Genomic DNA, 16,777 nt, shown 5'->3' with positions numbered 1-16,777 from the left:
AAATTCACAGATATTATTTTGAAGAATCAAAACTCAAAATGAAAAACTCCGCCAGCGTTGGGCAGCAGTGCGGCTCGGTTTTAGATTAACGTTGCAGACAGTGAATTAATAATGCAGCTTTATCTTGGTTGCTTCATATACTAAAAGTATCTGTTCGTCCTCTTGGGCCTGTGCACCCGTCCAGATGAATCCCCGCCAGTGGGCCCACATCTCAGAGAGCGCCAAGGACCTGGTGAGACGCATGCTGATGCTGGACCCCGCTGAGAGAATCACTGTCTACGAGGCCCTGAACCACCCCTGGCTGAAGGCAAGATCTCCCTTTCACACAACCCCAACCCGAACCCAGAGCCGCCAGTATTAAAATGCACTGAACAAATGTTGCTAACTTTAGAAGGTCATTGTCCTCTAGCTTCCTGTCTGATATTTGAAAACCGACAAGCAGGCGTGTACCTTCATGTGGATATTCCGTGTTAAAGTGAACACATTTTGTCACCTTTAGACACGCTGAATCAGCCACACTTCCTTCTGCTTCAAACCACAGCTGTGCTTTCACATCCGCCCGATGACTGCTTTAATGTTTTTCTTTTCTCATGTCCCTGCTTTTTTATATTTCAACAACTTCAGGAGAGGGACAGGTATGCCTACAAGATCCACCTGCCCGAAACGGTCGAACAGCTGAGGAAGTTTAACGCCAGGAGGAAGCTGAAGGTCAGCACGGGGGGTTGATTTTCAACCTGACAGATGCAGCACAATTCAAATATGAGATTAGAGGAAGTGTCACCTCTTGCACACTGTGAAGCTGTCTCTAATGACCCAGATAAATTTCCTGGCAGATGTTTTCTGTGACTCTGAACAGGCCTGTCCTGATTCATACCACTATATGTTTACATCTCACAATGTGGGGCTGTGTAGGGATGCTATCTCATACCTGTGTTCTCGCTACTCTGTATCCCAGGGTGCAGTGCTGGCTGCTGTCTCCAGCCACAAGTTCAATTCTTACTATGGTGACCCCCCAGAGGAGCTCCATGACTTCTCAGATGACCCCACTTCCTCAGGTAAAGCGCACAGGAGATCATAATGTGGGTTCTTTGTTACTGTGTTAGCCAAAAAGAGGAGGCTAGTTTTGCATGACTGGATATGAAGAAGTAGAAACACACACTGAATTCAGCTTCAGATTGATGTTGTCGTTATGTAGGAGTTATTTAATGCGGTGAAAAGATGTTTAAAATATCTGCAGCGTCACGTCAGGTCAGAGATGAAACATATCAACATGTATCTGCACCAAATTACACAACTGGTGTGTTCACTTTCTTGCTCAGTTTCTGCTCTCAGTGTTTCTATTCTAGTATCTTAATGTGACAGCTGGCTGTCTGTGTAGAAGTTCCTCTGCTTAAATGAAGACAGATGTTGCCCAACAGCCTCACTTCCCTGTCTCAGCTTCGGACTTTCACTTCCTTTGATGAGAAGACTGCAGGCCATACCTGTCGATACTTATCAGCATCTAGGAGCCACTTGTGTCGGATTAGAAGCAAAGAAAGTAAAAAGAGCAGTGTGTTTCAGCCCAATAGGTGGTGGCAGTGTAATGAGCTGAGCTTTCCACACTTTCTGCATAGTTTTACACGCGGCCAGATATCCGTGTATGTCCGTTCTGCTGAGGCTAGCAGTCTGCTGCAGTCATGCTTCCTGGTGACTATTTTTACAGTTGCAGGGCTCCAGACATGCTGCTGGTCATTGACTGGACTATAGTGCAGTAGATCCCTGCAGCAGCTTGCCAGTTTATTCATAGATTTGGCTGCTTTTGCTGATTTTTCTCTCTTTGTCAGTGCTCTGTCCTTATTTCCCTCCTGCCTCCTTCTACTCTCTACCTACCCCCGTGCTTCCTCACTCTGGCAGCTCTCTGACTCTTTGTTCTCTCCTTTTCTTCTCTCGCTTTGAGGTGTTAAACTCTACATCCATAGTTGCTGTAAACCTCCTCTAATATCAGCCTCTCTTTGTGTGGTGGTGTCTTTTTTCTTCTGCAATGCTGTCTCTAGGACTGCTAGCTGCTGAAAGTACGTATCCCCCTCCCCACCCATAGATGTATGATACCATCATGACATCACTTGCTTTTTAGCTGCATTTTTTTCCCCTTTAATGTTGAACGATGTGGGTATTAATCCACCATTCCTCTGTCTCCCTCTGTCTTCTCTGCTGTCTTCCTCCTGAGAAAACCTGTTTTGGTTTGATGTGTGTGCTTTATTTACTCCAAATGCTTCCTCCTTGACCCGTAAAGACGACATATTCTGTTTACATGCATCTTCATTACTCCATAAAGAAACCAGATTGAAAGGGCGTACTGATAATTAACTTGTGAGAAGAACAAAAACAGAGGTAATAAGGATAATAACAAGCTCATTTGCTTCAGTGTCCTAACAGCGTCACAGTCAGGTTTTAGTTTGAGCTAAAAGTCATTTACAAAATACTATGAGTAGCACTAAAGAAAAGCTCTAACATTCAGTAAGGATGTTGGTGATTAACTAATGATTGAACTGTAGGACTGGTCAATACTGCGGCACATTTAACTACTAATAAACATTTATTTGTAGGCATTTCGTTCAAAAAATGCCATAGTATAGCTCATTGTTCAAAGAAGTCCATAGTGTGGCCTGAATGTTTGTTTATACGTAACAGCGGTCGACCAATTATAGCCCCGGTTTGACTACTTGAGCTGAAATTTAGCTGTTTAAAAGACTGTATTAGCCTTTTTTAAACTAATTCCTAATATATATATTTTTTAATGTGCTATTTTAGCTTGTTTATCTCTCTGTCCTCATCACTGTTTGGAGGCACGTGTGACGCACACAGCATTATCTGATTGGTTACAAATTCTGAGTAATAGTCTGAAAGATAAATAATTGAAAGTTCTTTTGAAATGACGCATAACCTCTATTTGTATCAAACTGATTACTGATACTCATTATCAGCCCTGAAATAAACGAACATACTAGTCAACTTTTAATTCCTACGGTGAGCAGATGTAATGTAGAATTTTTTTTTTTTTTTTTTTGCCTGGCATCTGAATGTTGTGTTTCATAATCTTTTATCAATAATAATTGATCTGCACAAAGCTGATTGACATTATTATTCCTTATTGGAGCAGTGTGATGCATATGAACAGACATATAAAATGTTTACCTGACGTTATTAACAGCTTAAAAAGCATGTTTTCTTCTCTGCTGTGTCTCTTTCATGCCTCACAGTAACAGTAATATAAGATGCATTAGTTTTTATTCTTTTTAATTAGCGCAGCATTACACATATTTGTAATTGGGATTATTTTCTAGAGTGGTGGCTCAGTTTCCTCTAAAGCGAGCATGGCAATAATTGGAGTCAGGATTTTAAAGTTGAAAGGGCTAAGTAACCCCTATACTCTTAATTTAACCTGAAATATTTTTAGATTGTTTGTAACAGATAAAATGTCATGTTTGACTGTAGAGACCTTTGGAAACTCCAGTCATTGTCATCATTTTCCCCTCACCTGCCATTTAATACGTGGTTACTTACTCAGTCAGATGTTTACGTTTTTCTTTAAAACTTTAGAGAGAAAACCACAGACCACTGTTCTCCATCTTCTCACAGTCTCACTTATTTCGCCTCAGGGCCACAAATGCTTCACAAAGATATAAAATTTAATATATTATTGCATACATTAAATATTTAATTTCCACTTTAGGTACCTTAATGTGTTAGATTCTTTCTTTAACTTGCTGCGCTGCATATTTTTGCATTTTTCTTGGGTGTACTGCTCCTAATCCATCATCCACACTGTGACTTTCTGAAGTGACTTTCTCCTGATGTTGTATTGATGCCATGTACCGCTGTTTCTCTGGTTTTGCTGCATGTGTGGGCGATGCAGCAGGTACTTGGGGTTCAATAGTTCTGAGTGTTTGTGTCTGTTTTCGTGTGTGTGTTCGTCGTGACTTCTGTTTTTGTGTGTTTTATTTTTTTCTTTGTGTGTTTTATTTTTGGAATTTATTTGTTTTTTGCCTGTTTATGGATGTATAAAAGGTGGTAAAATGTCATGTTCGGTGTTTGCATTTTGTGTAGCGTTGAATGCTTGACGGGACTGCTTGGTGTAGTTGAGAATGTTTGTATGTGTTCTGCGTCTCAGTCCGTGTTTGAGTGTGTTACTTATGCCCGGGTGTGCATGTGCAGGGGCAGTGTCGCAGGTTTTGGACAGTCTAGAGGAGATTCACGCGTTGACAGACTGCAGTGAGAAAGACATGGATTTCCTGCACAGTGTCTTCCAGGATCAGCACCTCCACACCTTGTTAGATGTAAGTACAACACATGAGAAGCTTTTCTTCTGTAATACCACAAGTGTCCAGTAGGTGTCAGGACATATCAAGAATCAACCACATGCTTCACCGTCTACTTGCTTACTGTGCTGTAGGTTTTTTTTTTGTTACCATCTGGACCTAATTAGATGTTTTTTGTTGCAGCTTTATGACAAAATCAACACCAGGTCGTCCCCGCAGATCAGAAATCCTCCTAGCGATGGAGTGCAGAGAGCCAAAGAGGTGAGGAAATCATCATTGCTCTAATTAAGGGAAGCTCTGGAAACCTGATTAAGACGTGCTGATGATGAGCTTGTGAGATGAACAGCAAGTTCTTTGTGTACTACTAACGAAAAGCTCCAACATTCATAAAGGATGTTAGTGATGAACTGATGATCGAACAGGAAGACACATTTAACTACTACATTTGTTTGTCGGCTGCAGCTCATTTTGTTCATATTAAATAGATTTTGAGGTCCTGAATATTCAGTCGTACTTAAAAGCGACTGACTGATTGTAAGCCTTCCAGGAAATCGCTCTTTAACTGAAACTAAATGAGAGGATAATTTAAACTAACTAGACACATTCCCAAAGTCTCTAAGTGTAGCTTTTTGATGACTACACTGATATTAAATAATTTACAGCTGTACTAACTAGGGCCCTGATGGACTCTAAGCTCCGTGTATTGGACAAACGATGCAAGGACATCATTCTGCACGACTCCGACACTTAACAATATTTACTGCTTTATGAGAAATTAAGAATATATCAGCTTTTAATCGGCACATCTGCGGCCAATGATGATTATTTTGAAAAGAGCTATAATCAGCCGGGCTCCAGTATGGAGCAGTTTGTACCAGGTCAGATTACCAATCATGAATATAATGTTAGCAGAAGCTGCCAGCTATTTGTCGGAGTTCATTAAATATCTACATCAAGAGGATCCAGATGAGTGTCTCCAAAGCAAGAGAGGTGTGCCAATTAATTTACACACATGGAACAATGGCGGCCACTTCATTAATTATTTAGAATCATAAATTATCCCGAACAAGGAGACGGGATCGATCAGGATCCAACAGCAAGTCACAATGTGTACTTTACTTCACTTCAGACGGATGAGCTGTCAAAGTTTATGAGCTGCAGTTAATTCATTTGTAAAATAGTGGAACCTTCTGAACTCCTTCACAGCTGGAGCAAATACCCCTTATATTGATATTTTACTGTTGGCAGGGCAGTAGTTAGATTGTCGTCACATCTGGACAGGATTTTCAGTGTTTAGGAAATCATAAATATAACACGCTGTTGGTTATTTAGTTTACATTTAGTCCTTTGTTTTGTATTGTGCATCACTTGGTTGGACAAATTGTTAAAGCTGTGAGAAACGTTAAAGTCTGAATGACATGTATCCTGTTTCTGAAAAGGGCTTTTTTGAGACTCTTTCCTTTCTCCTCGCAGGTACTGGAAACCATCTCCTGTTACCCAGAGAACATGGAGGCCAAGGAGCTCAGGAGGATCCTCACACAGCCACACTTCATGGTGGGATTTTGCACAAACACACGGCAGCACACACATTCTTAATTTGATCCTGAGGCTGCTTTGTCTGTTTATGTGGAGCATGCTTATTGGTGTGTGTGATTACAAGCCCACTCAGTCAGAAGTAGGGTTCTTTTGACAATCCACATAACTCCTTTAGCCCCAAAGCAGCTTAGCACCTGAGCTTGGCGAGCCCTCGAGCAGCAGATAGACACATGCAGGAGCATTAGAGGAGCAGGAAGCGCCGAGGAGGATACATGGTGAATGGCTACAGCCTACATCCTGGATGGATACATTCACTTTTGCATCAGTGCTGCCATGCACATCAGAAGAGTCTCGTAGCTGAAGCAGACCTTTGACGAATAAATGGGGAGGATACTGTTGGCAGACTTGGAAAGAAGAAATCAGTGGAGTCTTTAGTGCAAAGGTATAATGCTGTCCCAGTATGGATCGAGTGTAGCTTGTTTGGTGTTTTCGGATGCAACGGTGTAACAGCAAATAATAAGTTCAGCAAGACTAGGCTTGTTTACTCTGTCGATGTGTAGATGTTTTGGCTCGTTGTCAGTTCCTCTGCACAGCAGTTAAATGTGGTCTGACGCTGACATTATTTAGCTCGGCTAGATGCACTCAAAGTGGAGGTGTTTCCATCTGCTGATTCAGTCTGTGACACTTACTGAAGCTGTCACGCTTTAGGTTTGGTTCAATCCAATTAGCCTGTCCTGCTCTCTGACCTGACTGGCTCGGGTTGTCATCCTGCCACACACATTTAATGGCGCCGCAAGCTGAATGGGTGTTAGGGGATTTAGAATGGCAGCACATGCGGGAAAAAAGCACGTCTCACTCCACATTTGTCTTTCTTGTGTGACTACATGACGCAGTGTTGGAAGGACATCTTTTGTAGCCGTTAATTGTGAAGTTATTTTGCGGTTCTTTTGTGGGGATTCAGCGTCAAACACTTTCAGTCCATTGTTGATGCATTTGTAAGTGCCTTGTGAAGATCTGTTTTTAGCACTTGTTCTCCTCAGCCACTCAGTTTGCTGTAAGTCAGAAGCCTTTAGCGCCAGCTGTTCCAAGGCTGTATGGCTGTCATGCATCATCAGTGTACACATTGTTGCTCTGATGAACAGATGTGATCATTTGGCAAGCTGAGCTGCTGGATGTTTGTAAAAACTCACAGTGTGTCAGTGACATGATTAGTGCCCAAAGAGGATTAGTGGAAGCCTCACTCTTTCCAATGCTGCCATTATTTGTGCAATGATTGTCTTTTTTTGCAACCACTCGTACCTTCTTCCTGTCAAGAATTTGGTCAGATTTCTTTAGGTCAACTTGAGCCATTTTTGGATTTCAGTCAAAAATGTGATTTTGTGCTTCAACACCGATGCTTGCACTGATTGCTTACATTGTTTGTGTCACCCGTAAGCATTGTCGTGGGTGAACAGCGTGGCATTAATACCGTGTTAATGGGTTTGACACCCGCCTGGTTCATTTACAGAAGCATTGCAATACTTTGCACTTGTTTGCACGTCTTAACATTCGTGACTGACTGTGTACATTCAGGCTCTACTGCAGACTCATGATGTGGTGGCCCACGAGGTCTACAGCGACGAGGCTTTGAGGGTGACCCCCCCACCTACTTCCCCATACCTGAACGGAGACTCTCCGGACAGCACCAACGGAGACATGGACCTGGAGAATGTCACCAGGGTCCGCCTGGTCCAGTTCCAGAAGAACACTGATGAGCCCATGGTGTGTGGATAGAAAGATTCTTGCAGTAAATATGAGATATAAATGAATGTAGATGGTCGCTTTTTCATCCGATCAAGTCACTCTTTTCTGTCTTTACCGATAATTTACACTTCAAAATGACTGAAAATGTAAGATGTAGGTCAATTTCCATCACACAGCGAGTTATCACTCAAGATTGAGTCCTTGGCCATTTCTCAGTTGAAGTATTGTAATTATATGTTGTGAAGCAGCATTACAAATGGAATTTCCTGTCAAGTCACCAGAAAGATTATGTTTAAGTGTGCAGCTCTGGGACTAAACTGTGTCTAGCCGTCAGCACTGCCTTTCTCTGCTGCAATAATCTGCAATTAGTTCCCCCTCTGACCCTCTCTCTCTCTTCTAGGGTATTACTCTTAAAATGAACGACCTCAATCACTGTATTGTGGCCCGCATCATGCATGGCGGAATGATTCATCGACAAGGTTTGCATCCACCAGTGATATCATATGTGAAGAGATTGCTGCTTTTAATATTTGATTAAAGTAGGCAGGGTAAAAATTCTTCTGTTACACTCTCATATTTGACTGACTTCTGGTAATGTACCACTGAAATGGAACTCTTCCTTACATTAGCCGGGCTCCCCCTGGAGCCATCCCATCAGCCCCTGGGGTTTTTCTTGGCTTTGTGAAGCACTGATGTTTAAACACCCAAGATCCTCATTTGTAGCCTTTATTAATTCATTATTTCTCCCCTTCAGGGACTCTGCATGTAGGAGATGAGATCCGAGAGATTAATGGCATCAGCGTTGCTAACCAGACAGTGGAGCAGCTCCAGAAGATGCTGGTAAGTCCAGACTCTCCTCTTTACATTTGAACTGTGATTCAAATCTTTCAGCTTCTTTTACCTGATATTAGGCTGCACTGTTATGACCAAAATTGTCATCATTAATTTGGGGGGCAAAATATTTTTAATGCACATGTACATTCAAATAAAAACAGCACCGTTTCCCCTTCCATGTTTTGCTGCATTCTTGCTAGTTTACAGAAATATTACTTGAATTAAGTGCACCTCCAAGAAGCAAAATACGAAATTCTAATGTGCCAAAAATGCCTTCCTTGTTGAACATGTGCTTATTGATAGACGCTGCAATTTATCAGTGTTTTGTAAATGCCTCCTATGCAGGCTATGGCAGAGAAACTTTTATATTTAGTGCTACTTAACAATGTTATAGTAGTGTTTGTCTACGTTACTCTGACTGAATACATCGGGTCCTGAGTTTACGATGTCCTCGACCTATGGCGTTTTGTCATAATGTCAGAACTGGTCACGTGGAACAAGTTGGTGAGCGGATCGGACGAATACGTCGTCACGCGCTGCTATAAGACGGCTTTGTTTACATTCTCAGATTGGGCTACATTCGCTAACGTTTTGCCCTTCATTTTGGCTCACAAGTGTAAATCAGACTCTTGTGATGCTTCGAAGAAAAGGAAAACCATCTCCATGTGTGCTCTCTTCACTGCAGCGTAAAATCTGCAGCTGTCCAGCTAGTTAAACTTGTGCTGGCAAAACGAATCGTGAGTCGTAGCAAAGTTGACTTCTTTACTGTAGCTCCTGATATACATTACAAACAAAATGAAAACTGCAACAAAAACAGAATAAAACAACATAAATACATGCAAATAAATCCTTTCAACTGAACCAGCAAGTCCAAAAATGAAATTAATTACTTATGACGTTGCCTCTGTGGCGTTTACAAAATAGAAAGCCGTGCATCCAGAAAAGCACGTATGTGTGTAAAGCTAAACATCCAAATCGCGGACAGGAAGTAACAACTGTCAACAGACAACTTCCAAATAAAGGCTTTTTCGAAATAAAAGTACATTGATAACTCTGCCTTAAGGGCAACACAACATGGAAGTGAAATTAGATTTAATAAAACGCTCAGAACAGAGTGAAACACCGACGAACATCTGTATTATTAGATGAAGCTGTAAAAACAGTGCAACATATTCTGTTATCTTCTTGTAAAACATCTCATACATGCATAAAAGTTATTGGTGTTCATGACTTTTATGAAGAACTGATCAATATCTTGATGTATGTAACGGCTTTGTTTACATTTTCTCTGAAGTTCCAACTTATGGCAAAAATCAACTACATCAATCTGTAGGAACGGAACTCTGATGTAAGTCGAGGACCTCCTGTATTGTGACTAAAAATCACATTTTCCATGCATTATTTTCCCTTGTTTCCACAGAGGGAGATGAGAGGTAGCATCACCTTCAAGATTGTGCCCAGTTACCGATCCCAGTCGATGTCGTGTGAGGTAGGCAATCGTCACAACACACCAAAAAATACTCCAACAAATTGTTTAATATTCATTGAGGGCAATTAATTGATCATTTTGATTACTGACTTGCAGAAAGAGTCACCAGATCTGTCTCGACAGTCGCCTGCAAACGGTCACGCTAGTGTCACCAGCTCCATCCTGGTAGGTTTCCTGACAGAAGGTGGTCATTCATGAAGCCACATGTTCATCAAATCATGACTAATTAACGTTTTCATTCCCTCCAGGACCTGCCGTCAACGATCCAGCCCAAAGGCCGTCAGGTGAGTTTTCCTAATTCTCCATACCGTGACTGCACTCCTCCAGTTCAGTTGTCTGCTCCTTCCTTTGCTTTACAAATTTCTGCACTCCAACACTCATCATGACAAATTTGCATGCATGTACTGACGTGTATGTACTTTAAAGCACTCATGTTCTTCTTTTTTTTCCCCATTCCGTCTGTTTTGTTTACATCACGTACTACTCTCCGGTGTACGGTCTTGACTGTAGCGTGCCTCTTCCTTCCTTAACCACTGGAGGATTCCTGCAAAGTTATAGAAATGAGCATATATTAGAGAACAAAAGATGATAGTTGTTTTTGTCTGCTGCATGGTGCTCCAGCGTCACACTCACACAAGTATGAAATGTACTAGATTCAGCATCCGATTACGGGTCCCTCATCGCACTTCCTTTGTTTCTGCCCCCCAACATTTTCTACTGCATGATATATGTGTGTGTGTGTGTGTGTGTGATGCTCTCAACCCCATAGATCTCCAGACCTGCTGTCAAGGACAAATTGTCCATCAAGGTAAGATGCATCTAAGTGGACCCTTCGTAGACGTAGATCCCAGCTCCTCCCACCCTCCCCATCGCAAAGTTTGGTTCCTCATCATAGTGGTGTTCAGATCCCATGTTAGCTGTCAGAGCTTAGCCGTCATACTGGTGCGTCAGTGGACATGAAAGGCAACAAAACATGTGGATGTATGCGCTCAAGTCACCGGTAAAACGGATATACTCGCAGACAGAGAAGCTTAAAAAAAAAAAAGAAAAGGCGCTTTGTTGAATCATTTCTGTGCTGCTGTTCATCAGTCTAAGTGTCTGTGCCTTTTCCTGCTTCGGCTTATATACTCTTGATTTTCCCCGCTACTGCCTTTTCACTGTTAACAAGTGTCAGCAGCGCATTTGATACATTTTTTGTCTCACTGTCCTGCCCCCACAGATCTACGTACGCGCCCAGTTTGAGTACGATCCGGCAAAAGACGACCTCATCCCTTGCAAGGAGGCAGGAATTCGCTTCCGGGTGGGTGACATAATTCAGATCATCTCCAAGGACGACCACAACTGGTGGCAGGGAAAGCTGGAGAACACCAAGAACGGCACGGCAGGCCTCATCCCATCTCCTGAGCTGCAGGAGTGGTGAGTAGAAGACACTTGTTCATCTGTACTGTATTTCTGAGATTACAAAAGGTTATTCTGAACTAAAATTACAAAAAATGGCGTAAAAACACATTGACTCTTTTATGGGTAATTTGTGACCCACTTATGGAGTAGTGTAGGGTCCAATCACTCGTGCAGGTGAGAGTGAAACAGTGCATCCATTGTTTCCAGGCGTGTGGCATGTATAGCAATGGAGAAGACCAAACAGGAACAGCAGGCCAGTTGTACCTGGTTTGGCAAGAAGAAGAAACAGTACAAAGACAAATACCTGGCCAAGCACAATGCAGGTAAGCCAACGAACACAGTAGCATGCTAATGGTGCAGCGGTGCTCCACTAACCCAGGATAAGCTGTTAACTTGTTAGCTTGCAATGCAAAACAGTTGAACTTGAAGCCCATTTGTTTGTACAGTTGACAGAGTTTAGATATTATACATCAGGCTGTGGAGCACAGATTGAAGCAGCTAGGTGTAACGCTCTGAAGGGTACTGCATTCACAAAAGAAAATATGTTGGAGAATTTGTGGGATTATGAATTATCATTTTGTATAAGAGGACAGTGGGTCCTGATCAAATGCAGTGAATATGAGACAGACATTTTCTTCAGAATTTAGAATTACATGCATATATTTTTATTGAGTCATGTTAAAAGTCATCACTTATGTAAATGCAAACTTTTCCATGAAGCGAGAAGTATAATGTTGCAGAGGATGTGTAACATGGCCCCTGTTTTATATTGGCTTATACACTGCCTGTCCAAAAAAAAAAAAGCTGCCACCTGGATTTAACTAAACAAATAGGTAAGAGTCTTCCATTGGATACTTACTGCAGTGATGAATACGTTTCAGCTGCAACAATTTATTAAACCCTAGCTGATGTAGTGAGGAGCTTCTCATTTCTTAAACAACCATGCTGGAAGACACATCCTGTGGTCGTGGAAAGGATGTTAATCTGTTTCAGAAGGGCCAAATTATTGGTCTGAATAAAGCAAAGAAAACAACTAAGGAGATTTCTGAAACTACTAAAATCGGGTGAAAACCCTCCAACATATTATTGAAACCTGGAAGGGTAGTGGAGAACCATCATCTTCCAGGAACAAACTCTTAGATGATCGTAGGAAATCAACAGTAGAACTCATGGGTATGTTTAATAGTGAAAGAAAGAACATTTCAAAATGCACAGTACGAAGGGAACTCAAAGGATTGGGACCAAACAGCTGTAGCTCTAAAAAAACACTATGCTTCCTTTTCCTTGTAGAAGTTTGTACATATATTCTCGTGATGACTTTATGAAACGCTGACATTTTAGTTGAAGCTTGTATTCACTAAATTAAATCGGGTAGCACTATTACTCCTGTCTGTGATAACAACCCACACCTTTCCCCACAATTATGAGTGAAGGTCTCTTGTTTATTTCTTCTGTGTGCAATACCCCTCCATGGTAAAGAACATGTGGGATAATCACATGTTGCCCCTTTTGTGGTTAGTGTAACTGATCCAGAATGTTGCTGCATGTCTGTTGTGTTTTCCCTCTGACAGACCTCTTCTACTGCTGTCTTACTTCTTTAGTGACTAACACCGTTGCAATTAACAGCTTGTGTTACGGTGTTTTGTTTATTTTTTTGTTCAATTTGTGTTCTTATATGGTGTCTTTTTATTAACCCTTCCGCTCCCACCCTTTGTCCATATTTCATGCTGTCTCTTACCCAATGACATGGCTGCATGTAAGTAACTCCAGAGAGCTGGCATCCAGCTTCTGTGTTTTTCTTCCTTCTCTCTGCTTTCATACCTCGTCCTCTTCCTAATGTCTCCTTGACTTTTGAATGACGGCCGCATTGTTAGGGTTGCTACGAGCCGCTCTGCTCCGGTTTATTACTCGCAATGTATTCAGTCTGAAGGTAGATGCTAGTCAGCTTGATCCTGTTTTTCTATTTGGCCAAGGCTAGTGCAAATAAGCGGGTTTTAATGCTTTCTCAAGGCATTTGACCTTCATCGGGTCTGCTTGCTGCTTGTTTGAACCAGTAGTTGGTGTACATTATGGCATCATTTGAATAATTCAGCTCTAAATATTAAAGCCCATCCAACTTCAGAATCTCAGGCTTGATTTAAGCCACAGGGACAAAACATTGGAATTAATGTTAATCTCATTAGCATCGCTCATGTCCCCTCTGATTCTCTATTAGATTTGAATTTATTTTTGGAGATATGTTTGTGTCCACTAAGTTGCCGGTCTCCCAGGTTAACCCAGCTAAAATCATCCCAATCTGATACAGCAGCGTTGTGATTAGTTTTGTGTCATGAAGTAACCTGAAATGATAAGAATCAACATCTGTGTAAACAGTAGAGCCTTCAAGAAGTCCAGCTAACCACAGAGCTGTTTTATTAGACTGCCTCTTAAACTGATTACTCTGCTTGTTTACCACTGCTTTCACAATTCACTGTTAGACGTAGAATTTTTAGATTGTGACTGTTGTCTTTTTAATTTCCACTTATCCTCTGAGCTTTACATGATCCATCCTGTTGGCCTTTCACAGCTAATCGAGTATTAACCGAATGTTTTTCCTCTTTTGTGCAGTGTTTGACCAACTAGATTTGGTGACGTATGAGGAAGTGGTCAAACTGCCGTCATTCAAGAGGAAAACGCTGGTTTTGCTTGGTAAGTAGGCTTGACTGTAAAAATCGGATTAAAGTTAACAGATTTTCATTCATAAAGGTATATTGTAACATACGGTTTAGTACCTTTTAATGTTGGTTTTGTTAGGTACGCATTTATATTTGTGAACCCAAATGGTGTGCATGAAAATGGCGCTCGTTGCCGTAATCTTTCATGTCTGATGTACCTGGAATTTCTGTTGTGAACATTTGTATATTCATGTAGTAGCTTAAAGGTGCAAAAATGAATGCACAAGCATATATATTTGGAATAAAAAAATAAAATATACCAGCAGAAGTACTGACCTAAATGTGTTCAAAACCAAAATTCCAAGTACACGTGTACATAAATAGCATTACAGCAACAAACCTATATTTTCTAGCACACTTCCATAACTTTTCCATTATTATGTGAATGAAGATAATTTTACAGTTAGCGTAGCAAAATAGTGTTTAGATGGATTTAGCAGATTATTTTTTAAATCTATGTTTGTAGTGCAAAACTTGTGAGGACAGGGAGATGATGCCACTTCATTTATCGTAATAAATGAGATTTTTCCTTCAAACTTTGACAAGAAACAAGTTCGTTTCCATGGATACAGTGAGGTACACGGTGGGCAGCAAATTGCACAGCCGAATACAAATTATAAAATTTAGCTCTGAGGGACAAATTACAAAAAAAAAAAATCACAACTAAGAAGATATGTGGAGTCGAGCTTTAGGAGGTTGCAAAGTCTTATGAACTTGATCAAAGTTTTGACGTGAACTGGGAGGTTTACTCTTAAGTATGAAGCATTGAATTCAAATTATAAGATAAGGATAAATAATAAAAGTCTTCAGACGTATTAAAAGATCTCTGCTGCCACATCTTAAAGACACAAGGTGGAGAACTTGACTGGCAAATGGTTGACACTACAACAGGAACAGCAAATGACAAAATAAACGCCAAACTAAGACCAGCAACAATCAGGAAGGGATTTAAGTCAACGTCAGACGTAGAAAGATAAAAGGGACAACTCACTGCCATCGCCAAAAAACATCGTGCAACAGAGACGACCTTCTGTGCAGCGAGCTTCTACCAGGCTGCAGCTATTTGAATCATTTACTTCTACTGATTGACCAACATGTATGATTTAACCTCCTCTTCTCTGCTTTGATTCAGGTGCACATGGAGTTGGTCGGAGGCACATCAAGAACACACTCATCACCAAACATCCTGACCGCTTCGCCTACCCAATCCCTCGTAAGGACACACAGAACGCGTGGTGAAGGGGTTTAAATGTACAGAAAACCTAAGCAACACGTCTGCACTGCTGACAACAACAGCATACATTTATGAAAATATTCAAGGACAGAGATTTGTTCATACCAACATTTAAAGTAACAATTGTAGATGCAGCTGTTACATCAGCGGAGTGATGGATCTGACATTGGACTCAAGTTTAGTCTTGTGTTCAAGCCTTGGAAACACAAACAGACTCAGCATCATCATGGTCTTTCAGTCTACCCATTATGTCGAGTTATTTCAATCCCTCTCTTATCCCTGTCGCTCATTGTTTGCCCATCCATCTGTCTCCCTGCTCAGACACAACTCGGCCTCCTAAGAAGGACGAGGAGAACGGAAAGAACTACTACTTTGTCTCTCACGACCAGATGATGCAGGACATCAGCAACAATGACTACCTGGAGTACGGCAGCCACGAAGACGCCATGTACGGGACCAGGCTGGAGACGATCAGGCAGATCCATGCCCAGGGCATGATCTCCATCCTGGATGTGGAGCCACAGGTAACGGACAAGGTGTTTGTTCTTTCTAAATGCACTGACAGAAAATAAAAGTTTGCCCAGTCACAGAAAGACTACAACTACCTTCAGTTCATTAAGTAGTATTTCTTCAGCACGCAGAAATTAAATCCACTTAATAATCTAGAATTACCATGAACTAAACATTTTAATATGTGGAGAAGGTGTCACAACCAGAACATGTCATTTTTAACTGGGCACCGCTGGTCTTTAACCCTCCTGTTCCAAATAGTAGTAGTTTTACTGATATATATGTAATCATTTTAGATATTTCTAGGATTATTTTTGCAACATTTTTACTCATTTTTGATGAACATTTAGAATAAAATAACTACTGAATTAAAGTGAAAATACATTTTTTTTCCACCCACCAGGCACTAAAGATCCTCAGGACTGCCGAGTTCGCTCCCTATGTCGTCTTCATCGCAGCTCCCACCATCACCCCTGGCATGACTGAGGTACGCTCACATAGACTGTGCTTTCTCCTATGCTTGTTCATGTTTACTTCATTTTTTTAACCTACTAACTTTGATTAAGTAACCACTTGCACGGCTTTTCCGCTGACTTTCTTGTCTGAATTCGGGGGCATTTCACGCAATACTGATCATAAAAACACTCCTCAAACTTAAACTGTGTTGTGCTGCGGAAATTTATGAACAGAGAATTAATTTCAAGCCCAGTTTGATCCGCAAACGGAAGAATCTGCTTTCCATGTTCTGACAGACATTAACTTTAACAGTCTGAAAGCAGACCAACAGAACTGATGAGCCTACTGCATTCAAACAAGCAAACCCAGTGTGAAAACGGCATTAATTTCTGTTTCTGTCGTCCTCATTAGTGTTTCTCTCACTGCACATGCCCTGTTTACTTTAAGCATGTTTGTATTTTCTTTGGCATGCCTATTTTCATTTGCACTCAAGGTCCCAAAGTGGTGCAGGAAACTGCCTGTAAGTACTGATTAAATGGTGTGAGTTCAGCTCCTGTTTGGA

General features: G+C 41.2%; 1 protein-coding gene across 17 annotated transcripts in view; it reads left to right on the top strand.

Annotated features, from left to right (window-relative positions):
* LOC110964456 (peripheral plasma membrane protein CASK-like) overlaps positions 1–16,777 on the top strand; it is a 46,374-nt gene that overhangs the window by 26,875 nt on the left and 2,722 nt on the right. For 2 of the 17 annotated variants that reach the window (XM_022213186.2, XM_022213187.2), the window contains exons 8-27: positions 185–307; positions 625–708; positions 956–1,055; positions 2,034–2,051; positions 4,192–4,316; positions 4,482–4,559; positions 5,772–5,852; positions 7,407–7,595; positions 7,978–8,056; positions 8,332–8,417; positions 9,832–9,900; positions 9,997–10,065; positions 10,149–10,184; positions 10,670–10,708; positions 11,120–11,316; positions 11,509–11,624; positions 13,909–13,989; positions 15,148–15,228; positions 15,571–15,785; positions 16,163–16,246. In XM_022213186.2, coding sequence (XP_022068878.1) covers positions 185–307; positions 625–708; positions 956–1,055; positions 2,034–2,051; positions 4,192–4,316; positions 4,482–4,559; positions 5,772–5,852; positions 7,407–7,595; positions 7,978–8,056; positions 8,332–8,417; positions 9,832–9,900; positions 9,997–10,065; positions 10,149–10,184; positions 10,670–10,708; positions 11,120–11,316; positions 11,509–11,624; positions 13,909–13,989; positions 15,148–15,228; positions 15,571–15,785; positions 16,163–16,246 — 1,950 coding nt within the window. The remainder of the gene's footprint in view (positions 1–184; positions 308–624; positions 709–955; positions 1,056–2,033; positions 2,052–4,191; positions 4,317–4,481; positions 4,560–5,771; positions 5,853–7,406; positions 7,596–7,977; positions 8,057–8,331; positions 8,418–9,831; positions 9,901–9,996; positions 10,066–10,148; positions 10,185–10,669; positions 10,709–11,119; positions 11,317–11,508; positions 11,625–13,908; positions 13,990–15,147; positions 15,229–15,570; positions 15,786–16,162; positions 16,247–16,777) is intronic. The other 15 variants (XM_022213203.2, XM_051942386.1, XM_022213192.2 and 12 more) reach the window with 12 other exon arrangements.

This window comes from Acanthochromis polyacanthus, chromosome 22 (genome assembly GCF_021347895.1).
Source record: "Acanthochromis polyacanthus isolate Apoly-LR-REF ecotype Palm Island chromosome 22, KAUST_Apoly_ChrSc, whole genome shotgun sequence".
In the NCBI taxonomy this organism is placed as follows: Eukaryota; Metazoa; Chordata; class Actinopteri; family Pomacentridae; genus Acanthochromis; species Acanthochromis polyacanthus.
This window is presented reverse-complemented; position numbering and strand designations above follow the sequence as displayed.